We start from the raw sequence: 12500 nt of genomic DNA, 5'->3' as shown, positions 1-12500 counted from the left end.
CCTTCAGCACCGCATGATCAGGCCACTCACTCAGCAGTTGCCGCACCCGTTCTTCGATCTTCTCCAGCACGCCGACACACTGCAGTACTTCCGGAATGTTGGCGTCACTGTAGAAGTTGTAGTTGGTCTGCTGCGATACCGTTGGCGATGTTTTCGTTCCCTTGCGCTCGAGACGACCCACCACCACTTGTTGCTGCTGCTGCTGATCGTCGTATTTCTCCTGCAGCAGACCGATGGCCAAGCTCAGCGCACCGTACGCCACTTCATCGAACTCACTGTCTACGTATGGCTCGTACTTTTGTACCAGCTGATAGAATATGCTTAGCTTCGTTTCAAATGGTTGCACAAAGTCGATCGCCTGCAGCCGATGTGAGGCTTCCTGACGAGCACCGACAGTAGTGCCCGCAGAGGTATCCAGTGCTGCAGGCAGTTCAGGGTGATAATGAGCCGATCGGGAATGTTTCGCCATCAGCTCGATAAAGCTCTCGCAAATTAGTTTATAATCCTCATCACCTATCGTATCTGACGCATTTTTGGATGCTTTACCATCCGACTTGATCGGCTTGATCACCTGTTCCAGCGTATCGTTCTGGATGAACTCGGTAAAGTCTTCGTCGACGTAGCTCGGAAACAGTTCGTGTATCTCACGCCGTGCCACCACCTCCTCATCTTCCTCTTCACAGTGTGACTTGGTTTGATAGAGACTATCCTCCTCGGCCTGTCGCTGCCGGCGCACCAGCTCCTGCTTCTGCCACACCTGATTGCACACGTTCACGATTTGATCGAGCTCGGCGAATGAATGCGCCCCGAGGAACCGTTCGACGCGAATGCGATTAGCTACCTCCTGCAATCGTGCCTTCAGCAGCCGGAAGTAACTCTGCTCCGGATGGGCCAACTTCTCCAGCACCGTGTAGATGTTCACCTTATGACGATCGTCAAACAGATCAAGCGGTTTGATGCAGGGGAATTGCACAAACTTGACCGCAATCTTACGCAACGCTCGATTCTCATCTAGATCGTAGAACCGTCCGTTCGGTTTCTGCCCGATCGTCACCTTACGAGCGGCCAAACAATGACGCAGTCCGACCAGCCCGTAACGCAGCGTTACGATCGAGTTACAGAGCGGCGCTAGGAAGTCACGATAGTGTGTCTCGAAGCGTTTCAGTGTGTGATGTTCGAACTGGTTCGCAATGTCGATCCAAAGATCGATCTGCGTGATGAGCTCACTGACCTTCTGCATAAACGCTGGCGTGTGGGTGCGATTGTTAGACGCCCCCGGGTTTCGCGTGTCCAACTGGTAATCCAGGCATTGGTTGATAGATTTGAGCAGCGTTCCGATTGTGGCCGGATGACAGCAAGACAGTAGGAAGTTGTTCACATCCCGGACTAGCTCCGCGTACCGAGCGCCACTACCATCCTCTGGACGAAGTGCAACCTTGCGAGTTAGTTGCGCTTGCTTACCATGCAATCGCTCGATTTCATCCGTGAAAAGACGACGATTGTGTTCCCCTAATCGTTGATAGTCCATCGTGATGGCCATGCAATCGTACGTGCGAACGAGTGCTCTCAACAGATCAATGTCCTCATCCAGGTAGCGTTGCTTGAGTCGATTCTTCTCCACTGGATCTAGCAGCGGTAGAAACACGTACACATTGAGCTCCAGTACTCCGGTTAGAGCTCGTAGCATCGACGCTTTCCTCCAGCAATGATCACGATCATGGTCAGACTCTTCTTCTGCCAGCTGGCCAGGATACAGATACTGTCGCAGCATCTGTTCCAGTGACAGAAAGTCTTTAACGAACGGATGCCGGTCACTGCTCTCTCCGAATTGATCGATCGACGATCGACTCACGATCACATCGAGTTCCTTCAGTAGCTTGGCTGCGCTGCTACTAGCCACGTTCAATGCTGCCCGTTCCACCTGATAGCTGTCTGCCAACGCCCGTGAGTTACACCAGAGCATGGATCCGAGCGTGCGAAGTGTGCGGCGCCATTCCGGAAGCTCTCCGAATCCGGTAACACGGAACGCTCCAGAACCATCGTTCAACAGCACGGCCAAACTGTTCAATGTCAGGAGAGCACCATGGAAGCTGTTGCTGGACATCATCGTACTATCATCAGCATTTAGCTGTTGTTCATCGTATGTGGCTCCTGATTCGATTCCCTGACAGACGTTTCGTTGTAAAGCCAGAGAGTTAAGCTCTAGACGCTCGAGAGAACTGAGGAACTGATGCCAGTATGAGCTGAGACTGCGGTAAAGTTGTAGCGGTATGGTTTGTAGCAATTCCGAAAATGCTTCTTCTTCTTCTGCTCGTCCAACTAGCTGATGCAGCTCGGCGTATGCCTGCAGTGCTACACGATGCTCAGCTCCCGTAAGTTTCTTGACCGCCATCAAGGCATCAAGTCCAAGCGATCGTATAGTAAGCACAAAATCCATTCGAATCAACGACTCGATACCACTGGCATTCCGCTTCGTGTCTGCTACTCGCGATGCAACTAGTGTTTTGTGCAGGAAATATTCCAACACGGGCAGACATTCCAGATCGAACTTGCTCGCTTTCGTTGGAAGCGATTCCGGTTGTGGAAGAGATTTTGCGAATGCCAAGAACGGTTCGATCACACTCGCTACCTGCGTCTCACATCCGTCGCTTTTCATCATCATCGTGCTGCGATGCATCGTTTGGTGGTAGAAAGTTCTCAACGAGTCTACGTTCGGCAGTCCTTCCAGCGGACCATCGGCCTGTTGATCGCAGATCCCTGATGCTGACAGGCGATTCCATTTTGTTGCCAGCTGGGCAACTAGCTGCCGTTTCAGATCGATCGTTCGATAGTCCTGTAACAAGGCAACGCGATGCAGAAACTCACCGTACGGGTGACGTTTGCCAAGTTTCGGTGTTAACCTCAGTGTTGCATCCAGTTCGTTTAGCTTTGTGAACTCGGCGATCTGCTCAGTGGTGTAGAGAGGGAGATATTCCAGGCAGGCTTTACCATACGCCTTCCGCACCGCCGTTAGCGGATGGCTAAGGTCGCTAATCGATTGGCGAAGGGCTTCATGAAGATCACCATTGTGTTCCTTTGCCGTACCATCTTGCGCTAGCAAACGCAAACAGTGCTTCTCGATCCACTGGAAGTGTAGCGTCAGACTATCTAGCAATCCGGCCTTCAGTTCCTTGTGCTCGTACATTTTCTCGTGGGACAATACGATCAGTCGGTTCACCCAGAGATTCGAGATGATCAATCTAACGTACAGTGTATCGTTCATTGCCAGTACGCGTAACGTGCGCTCCACCATTGCCCGGTAACCAGTGAGGAACTCGTACAATCGGAGCAGCAATCCATTACCGATTCCATCGTTGATAAGCTCCTCCTTGACGGACTTCGAGTAGGATAGTAGATCGATTTGGCTCAACTTAGTGATTGGTTCAGCCACGATCGGATCAAGAATGGAGTGAAGAAGTAACTGCGAGCTCACTACGCGACTATCCACGCTACATTCGGTCGGGTAATCACGAATCCGTGGAAACAATGTACGACTCCATGGCAGGTCATTATTGGCCTCCGCTGATTTATCTTGTGCGAGATGTTGAATGATGCTGTAGAGCGATTTGTTTAGCTCTCGTAAGCGATTAACAACGGTGTTTATGTCGGCCGAACGATTCACCACCTGGTCTTGCTTCTCCACTGCCGTCAGTTCCTGTTTAATATGCCGATCTTCGTCTTGACTTTTGTTAGCAAACACATGAATAGCAGCTAGCTCAGTTGGTGCTGCATTGTTCCAAAGCTTCCCTGCTGCATCCTTTACATCCACTGTATCCATTTGCAGCTTGTGCTTCTTGCTAACGGGCACAGGTTGCATGCACGGCTGAATCGGTTCGACCATTTTCAATTCCTCGATCGCCTTTTGAAGGTATGCAGCACGCATCCTCACATCGTCCACCGTACTGATTTCGTAGAGGAAGTACAACAAGTACTTCAATGTGCCCTCACTAACCGTAATACCTTTGGAGGCGAATCGTGGCGAAAGGTCGGCCAATACCCGCTGACTATCGATTCCTTCTCCAAAGCCACGGAGCAAAGCGAGAAACGGTTCCGCCTGCAGCCTGATGCGCGTCATTTTCGTTAAATCGTTCGCTCGTAGCGTCATGTTATCGAGACGCGCCACACTCCGGCGAACGATGACGGATGCGATCACTTTCTCGATCGTTTCCTTCAGCGAGTTGCGGTAGTACTCCAGTCCAAAGCCAAGCAGATCCACGTTCGAAGATCGTACGTAAACGTCCACAGCACTGAGCTTCAGACACTCGATGCTTCGCCCTGCGCCCTGCTTACGGATGTTCTGCGCCACTAGCTTTGCCAACCGCACCAGATGTGCCACTCCGAATGGACAAAACGATTGATCCAGTTGCGATCCCACGCGTAGCTCACGGTGTATATCAAGGCAGGCCTCGATCAGATACGGTTCATGGATTCCTCCGGCAAAGATCAACTTTCGCAGATCATCCTCACGGTACGCGTCACGACTTTCGAACGCTAGCTCAACGCAACGGTTACGCATCGCTCGAGAGATTTCCCCGTTCCTGGGATCGAGGGTAAGGAACGCTTGGAAGTAGCGGTGTCTACGCACGAGCTCCGTTTCCGATTCCTCTTCACCAGCACCGTCTGCCGATCCGCCGATGGAACCTTTCTCCGAAATTAGCAACGTACCATTCGGCTCAAACACCGGATTCAATCGATCGAGCACTGCAGACGAGCAAAGGTTCACGTGCTCGAGACAAATGTGCTGTCCGTTGCGGATGCTCTTTACCACCTTCGAATCGACCCACTCAAAGTGGCCACCGGTGTTGAGGGTTTGCACCTGACGAGACAAAATGTCCAGCTTGCCCAGCACTCGTAGCATTCCATTCAACCGTTGATGTGTCGCAGGCATGTCCGGCGACTGTCGGTCGTCGGCCCTCAGGAGCGTGTTGATTACGTTCTGCAGAGCCGCTAGTCGTTTGCGGAAGATGATCATCTCACCTGATTGTTCCGATCCGGCAATGTTGGTTGCAAAGGCTGTAAGACAAATGACATTAGAACCTATCCGAGCTTTGCTCCACGGTCTACTTACCAATAGCTCCCTCGCTAAGACGCTCATACTTTTCCAAAGATTGTAACAACGCGAGCAATTCTGGAACGTTCTTGCCTTCGGCCGTTGATCGCAGCACTGATTCCTTTGCCGTTCGACGCACCAGCATTTCGACCAGCGAACCAACCTCCTCCAGGTGGCGATTAAAATCGAATTGCTGGAAGCTTCCCGTAACCGAATCATCAATCGTATCAACCTGACAGTGCACATCGGCCAGCGTCGCGTGCAGATTGATCAGCTTCGTTTTACCACAATCACTCGGTCCGCACAGTATCACCGGTTTCTCGAGCAACACACACTCGGTCAAGCTCTTAAGCTGCTCCAGTTGGCTCGAGAGCACGAGCGTTGAGTTGCCAGCCGATGGACCACCGACAGCTATGGTTTGCTGTTGCACCGGTAGCTCAACGGAATGTCCCTTTTTCAGCACCACATCACCAAGATACACTCGATCATCCGTCCAGTACAGGCCGACATCTTGCGAAATGCTGTCCAGCTCATGACCGTCACAGTGGAACACTTCCGAGAATGTCGTCACGAGGTATCGTTTGTCTAGCTCGGCACGCATCCTCTGATAGTAGACTAGCTTCATCTTCTCGAACAACACAAGCAGCAGCTCGTTTTTGCGATCCCCAGGCCCCTGGGTTGATTGACGCACGGTATATCCGCAGCTTTCACTGAACAGCAACTCGCACCATCGCAAAATGTCACGCAGATTCGCCTCAAAGGGACCACCCTTGTAGCCGAACTCTAGGTTCGCGAGTCCTTGCTCTATGCGCTCCGAGAAGCGTACCATTCGTTTGGCCAGATCGAACTTCAAACCAGGGGACGGAGTTGCTGTTGTCTCGAAATAACTGCTCGATGATGATGAAGACGCATCCATAGCATCACCGATAAGTTGCTGACCGAGCAGCTGGAATCGCTCTTTGTATTTACCATCGACCACGTGCAGCAGATCACGTTGTTCCAATTTCCGTAGGTAAACCTTCGTGAAACGATTGAGGAACGACTGTGGTAGCCCCTTCCTTCCGCCACCTTGTCGCAGTGGGTTTTGTGCCGCAAAGATACGCGTCCTAGCGCCTAGCCGGAACGTTTTGTTTAGCTCGGCGATGAATACCTCGCCTCGGTGATCAAGGATCGCGTTCAAACCCTCCAGTACACTTTGCGGGGCAAGGTTTAGCTCATCCAGAAGAATCCAGGTGTGGCGACGAGCCTTCAAAGCCGCCAACAGTGGTCCATCACGCCACACGAATGAACCAAGTGTAGGTCGATTTGATCCATTACCATTCGTCTCCAGTTGTTTCTCTCCGCTCGCGTCAGCCATCTCAAGCGAGCGATCGTCAGCAGGTAGATCGGTACCGAAGAGATCGGCCAAGTCGGTGTGCTCGCAGAGATTGATGCGCACGAAATCGTAACCGATGGTACGAGCAAGAGACTCGATGAGCGAGGTTTTGCCCACACCCGGTGGACCTTCCAGCAGGATCGCTTTCTCCAGACTCAATGCGGACAGCAGCCGGAACAGATTGCGCTGGGTGGTTGGCGCGGTGAACATGAAATCCGATCGACTGTCCACTAACGATTGCTGGTTCGCTGTCCGTTCTAGCTCAATGTAGAATGGATGTATCCCGAAACGATCTTCCGTTCGCTCGATCACGACACCTGCCTTGGTGTGATCGTAATCAATGGTGGCAAGATTAATCTTGCCATCCCAGCTCAGCTGCTGCTTCATTTGGCCCATCAACGACCGTCGCATTTGTCGTCGAATCGTAACGATCTCTTCGTACGTCTCGTACGGTAACATTTCCAGCGAATCGAGGAAGACCGTCTCGAGCCCGTAGATCAGTGCTTCCGGCAGTCCCACGCGGGGTCCATTCTTGGCCACAAACGCCACCCAAGCCAGTACATCGCGGATACTGAAATTAAGCTTCTCGATCGATCGCTTCAAAATGGCTACCACTTTGATGATGACGCGTGCGATTGGCTCGAACTTTGAACCACTCGCAACGCTGGCGTTCCAGTTTAGTTCCTCGCTGGCCACCACAAGCCGGCGCAGCGTATTCTCCGCTATCCGTGTTAAATCGTCCTCAGCATCCGTCGCTCGACACCAGATCTCAGTCAATCGATTACGCAGTGCTGGTGACAGTTCTTTTTTACCAAAGTCTCCACCCGGGTTCATCGTAGCCAGAAACTGGAAGCCTTCACGTGCCGTAATAACGAATCCATCCGCCGGTTGCCCTTGATTCGATTCTGCAACGCCACCCTTCTCGGCCAGCAACAGTGTCCGCTCCGGTTCGAGCACACAGTTCAAGCGTTCCAGCACCGAGTCTTCTGCGAGCGATATTTCATCGGCCAAGAAGAAGCCACCTTCCTGCATGGACAACACCAGCGGCCCATCGGACCATTCGAATAGCCTCTGGGACTGTGTGTCATCGTTCGCCGGGTCCTTCGATTCATCGGACGCACGGTATGGGCGTAATCCACCGAGGAAATCGGCACCTTCAGTGTGCATGTGGCAGTTCAGGATGCGTAGGTTACGGTGCTCGAGTGACGCCAGTAGCTGACAGACCGTAGTCTTACCACAACCCGTTGGTCCCACCAGTAGCACCGGCTCGTCGAACTGCAAGGCCTTAGCCGTCAATACCGCCATTCGGCGCATATCGAACGTCCAAACGATATTCGCTTGATCGCCACCCTGCGTTGCCTTCATCAAACGCTCCAAGATTGTGCTCGTTACTTTGGACGTTGTGGCTGACAGGTTGAACAGATTCGCTTCTTCCACTCGCTTCCGGAAGTGGGTGAACAGGGCCTCGCGGATGATTTCCGTTTCGTATGCGTTGCGCACCTTAGACGAAAGGACCAGGTAACCTTCATCGATCAGATGCTGATTCCAGTCATAGCTGCGATCTTCGAGCAGCTTTGGATCGGCGTACGTGTACCGGTTGCCCCAGCGAAACAGATCGCGAAGCGTAAACGTTTGTTTCGTTGTCGTACTGCGTCGATTGAGCTGCAAATCCGTCATCACTTTCACCATTTTTACTGCGTACGAGCGAGGAATGCGACAGCGACGTTCGAGAATCACCTCCAGCTCCGGCTTCGGAATATCGGAGAAGTGTAGCTCGATGAAGCGATTTTTAAACGCCCGAGATAGCATCTTACGACCACCGTACAGTCCTGGAGGGTTTTGGGTAGCGAAAAGCATAAAGTTTCGGTGCGCTTTCACCACCACCTGCGTCTCGGGGATGAACAGTTCCCGATTGTCGTCCAGTACGCGATTGAGCGCTTCCAGGATATCGCTCGGTGCCAGATTTAGCTCATCCAGAATGATCCAATGTCCATTTCGCATCGCTTCCACCAGCACACCCTCCCGGAACGTGAGCTTTCCGGTGAGATCCGCCACGTACGTACCGATGTACTCCTGCAAATCCGTGTGCTCGTGATTGTTGATCCTCAGGCACACGTTTCCGCTGCGTTTCGCGATATACTCGATTAAACTGGTCTTTCCGGCGGAAGTGGGCCCTTGCAGCAACACTGGCAGCCTTCCGATCGAAATAATTCTCGCAAGATCACGTAAATTGTTCCTCACACTGTCCGTAAGAATATAACTCTCACATTCCTGCACTTCACGGGGACCCTGTTCGATCCAGTAACCCTCGAAGTTGAGTTGTAGCTCGGCGTTAACTTTTGGTCGTGGAATGGCTGGTTGATTTAATGCAATCGCTCCACCGCTCTCCTTTTGTAGCAACGTACTCTGGATACACTTTAGTACGATCGAGTGTGATTTTAGATCGAGCTGCGTTAGGAAGCTGATACAGAAGGCCTCGTACAGATTACGATCGATTGATCCGCACAGATTTTTGCCACAAATGGCTAGCGCACGGCAAAGGGTACGCAACGAAAACACGGGCCTATTGCCGAGTCCATCGTTGAGCTCCAGCTGTGCCATAGCACGGAGACGCCGATACAGCTTCACTGTGTTCATGATGCGCACCTTCGGGATGCCGGTCGACGATAGGTAATCGTTGACCAGAATCAGTAAATCGTTCTCTGCCAGCAACTCATCGACAAAATATTCGGTGAACCGATTCCGTATGCCGACCGGAAGATCCTTTTTGCCAACGTCCGTGCTTGGGTTCATGCAGGCAAAGATACGGAAGTTTGGATGTCGCTTTACCGGCACAAAATCACCCCGTTCCAGGAGCACTATCGAACCGTCCGGCTCAAGAATTGTCGAGAGACACTCGAGTGTTTCCGTGGAGGCAAGATTGATCTCATCCAGCAGTACCCAGTCACCGTTGCGTATACAATTCACCAGCGAACCGGGAATGAATGCAAATGAGACATTGATCTAGAAGGAAAAATGGAGAAAAGTTTAGCATTAATAGGTTTCTGAGGGTTTCTCATTAGCCTGCAGACTTACGGAGTTCTTCAGCTGAGCATCCAACTTGCGCAACTTCCCCTGCAACGCACTCCATTTCAGACGGTCACCGTCCGTGCCAGTTGCATCCACACCAGGTTGCTTCTGGGATGCTTTTTCAGCGATTTTCAACATCAACTTCACCAGCACATCAAACTCTCCGGCTCCATAGCAACGAGCCACATTACCAAGGAATTTTTCATTCTTCTGCGCATTGAATGTCCGCCGAAACAGTCGCTCAAACTCGTATCGTAACGGTGTTACCACGAACGCCAGATCGACCGGTTTGTAGCCACCGATCAGATCTGAAACGTCCGATTGATTGTTCATGTTAACCACCACGAGCTTATGGTGCGTCTGGTAGGCAAGATACTGCACCGAACTGGTCTTTCCGACACCCGTTTCTCCGACCAGCAAGATGGGTTCGTTTTGGGAAACCGCTACAGCAATCCGTTCCAACAGGCATGCCGCAGGTCGCGTGAACGAGAACGTTGGCGCAGGCTCATCGTACCCAGCCCGATGTTGAACCGTTTTCACTCGCGACGAAGCCGTACGATCGAGCTTCTGGCGTTTGTGCACGAACTCTTCCTCATCTTCCAGATCCGGTGCACCATTTTCATCGTTTTCCTCGCCAGCTGATGTTGCGCTACGCTTTAACGCAACTCGCCCAACACGAATATCGCTCGCACCGCTCACTTCGACCGTTGGCTTGTACTCGGTGCACAGATGTTCACAGCGGCTCGGTAGAATGCCAATCTTACCACCGATTCCAGTTACTAGCTGGGTTCGAGCGGTACCATGGGCCAGATGGGAACAGAACACATCGACCGCGTTTTGAAACACAAAGTACGCACACTCGGCGCTGGTGGCCGAAAACGACGGATCTGAGCGGCGACACAGCTTTATCAGATCGCGCGTCGATACGAGACGCCGATTCGCACCAGCACTAGGCAGCAAAGCCAGCTTTTCGTTGCTAACCGTTTGAAACTTTGGCAACGCATCCTCCTGCCCCGTTGCTATCGAATCTAGTTCACCTTTCTGCTTCTGTGGCTCTAGGATCTCCAACTGTTCGTCGATTAAAGTTTGCTCATCCTCCTCCGTGTGGCATCCGCTGGAAAAGGTCAAATAAATGTCCACGATACGATTTGCCACCGTGCGCAGCTTTGGGTAACGTATGCAAATGATGTCACTCAACTCTTTCCGCGACAGTGGCACAATGTTGACCGTATAGAGATACTTCTCCAGCAGGCTGTACGTTGAGCTACTGTGGACTTGCGAGGCGCCAGTCTTTGTTCCGGAGCGTAGTGTAACGAACAGTTGAAAGCCGGGAGCAATCCGGAGACAATCTCGAAAGCCTGGTACGCTGAGATGATCGTTCTCCAGCAGATTCGTCAGTACCGTGCACACGTCCTGCGTGGCCGAATCCAAATCTTCCAGCACGAGCCAATAACCGTACATAACGGCCTGCGTTAGTACTCCCGGTTGCCACACAAACTCTCCCGGTGTGTCCGTGCAACGGTATTGGCCGAGCAACGTTTTGCTATCTGTTTGATCGCCAAGTTGAATCCGCAAGAATCCATTTTTGGCGCCGCTTTTCCGTATTTCGTCTACATCTACATCGATCATTTCGCTGAGTTCCGCAGCGATCGGTTCGGCTGTACTAGAGCCGTTGGTGGCACTTTTCCGCTTCTTACTTTGCTCTTCTTTCAGGGCTTTACGTTTACGCAGTGCAGCATCGCCCTTCGGTGGAACGCGTCCCGTTGCTTTGGCCAGGTACTCGACCAACGACGTTTTACCGCTCCCAACCGGCCCAGAAAGACAGATAGCCTTTCCGGAGGACACGCCTAAGGCAAGGCTTCGTAAATTAAGCTTCGTAGAAGTCAAGCTTACCACCAACTCAGACTCGGACAGTTTATGCGTGTCCTCCTTCCTCGCGTGCTGCCAGTAGTCGTAATTTTCTCGATCGAAAATGGGCAACATCACATCACCGATGTTTGTGATGATGTTGCTTTTGTAGTGCCACAATAGTTTTCCTGCGGTGCATTCCGATGGTGCAATCGATGAATCCACCTCTTCCACGTTACTGACCATTGCCGGATTGCAATGGTCTGCCTCCTGCAGTATGACCTCCACGGGAATGCCTTCGTCGAGTAGATTCAGTTCACTTTGTGCCATTCCGGTGACGATTGCTACGATCCGGTTCCAGTAGTAACGCTTGCGAGGACATCCTTTACAGTCAAATCGATCGAAGAAGGCCGACCAATCCCATGCACCTCGATAATAGACCGTATCGGCCAACAGAAAGCGGTAGCAGCAGCGCACCAATTCTAGATCATTGTCAGTGGCATCAGTCGGTACCGGTTTCGCTGCTTGTTTCCGTTGTTTTGGTTTCGGTATATAGTCACGTTCCTCCGCGGTTTGGGCAAATGGTGCTGGATTGTTGCGAAAGAAATGCATCGAGTATCTGGAACAAATTTGGTCCATTTTTTAGATAAAAGAAATCTGTTGCAAAATCTTTTCACACATACCTCAATACGTCTGGACAGAGCACGATCAGCTTAGAGAGTGCAATACATTTTCTTCGATACCTTTCCCAACTTTCCACCGAAGGCACTTCCGTAGCTTTCTTCTTCCCCGTCGCCGTTGCCACCGCCGTTGTCCGTTCCTCAAACACATCGGTCACTATGATCAGCAGCAGATTCTGGAACCGGCGCCCGATCTCTTCTGTGTAGCGTGGATTTTCCAACAAAACACCTAAAACCTCGCAGATTTCATTCATCTGTGGCGAGGATAGTTTCTGTTTCGAGGCAGAAGGAAGAAATCCACACAAATTAACGACTAAATCTACAGGAAAAACAAGTAAACACTCTGCGGAACACGCGGATACTTACGCTTAACCTCGAAAACTGCTCCAGCTCTTTGCAATCATGTTTCTCGCGCAAACACCGAATGTGCTGCAGTACT

At 51.7% G+C, this 12500-nt stretch overlaps 1 protein-coding gene across 1 annotated transcript in view; it reads right to left on the bottom strand.

The window, feature by feature from the left end:
- The window catches only part of LOC126579108 (midasin), an 18408-nt gene that overhangs the window by 5859 nt on the left and 49 nt on the right, over positions 1 to 12500 (bottom strand). The window contains exons 1-5 of the mRNA XM_050242409.1: positions 12428 to 12500; positions 12065 to 12333; positions 9540 to 12000; positions 5108 to 9467; positions 1 to 5052 (exon numbers count right to left, since the gene is read on the bottom strand). The exon at positions 1 to 5052 is cut by the window's left edge and continues 4630 nt beyond it; the exon at positions 12428 to 12500 is cut by the window's right edge and continues 49 nt beyond it. Of these exons, the coding sequence (XP_050098366.1) occupies positions 1 to 5052; positions 5108 to 9467; positions 9540 to 12000; positions 12065 to 12333; positions 12428 to 12500 (12215 nt within the window). The remainder of the gene's footprint in view (positions 5053 to 5107; positions 9468 to 9539; positions 12001 to 12064; positions 12334 to 12427) is intronic.

Source organism: Anopheles aquasalis, chromosome 3 (assembly GCF_943734665.1).
Source record: "Anopheles aquasalis chromosome 3, idAnoAquaMG_Q_19, whole genome shotgun sequence".
Lineage (NCBI taxonomy): Eukaryota > Metazoa > Arthropoda > Insecta > Diptera > Culicidae > Anopheles > Anopheles aquasalis.
The sequence above is the reverse complement of the archived record's forward strand: the minus strand, read 5'-3'. Positions and strand labels throughout refer to the sequence as shown.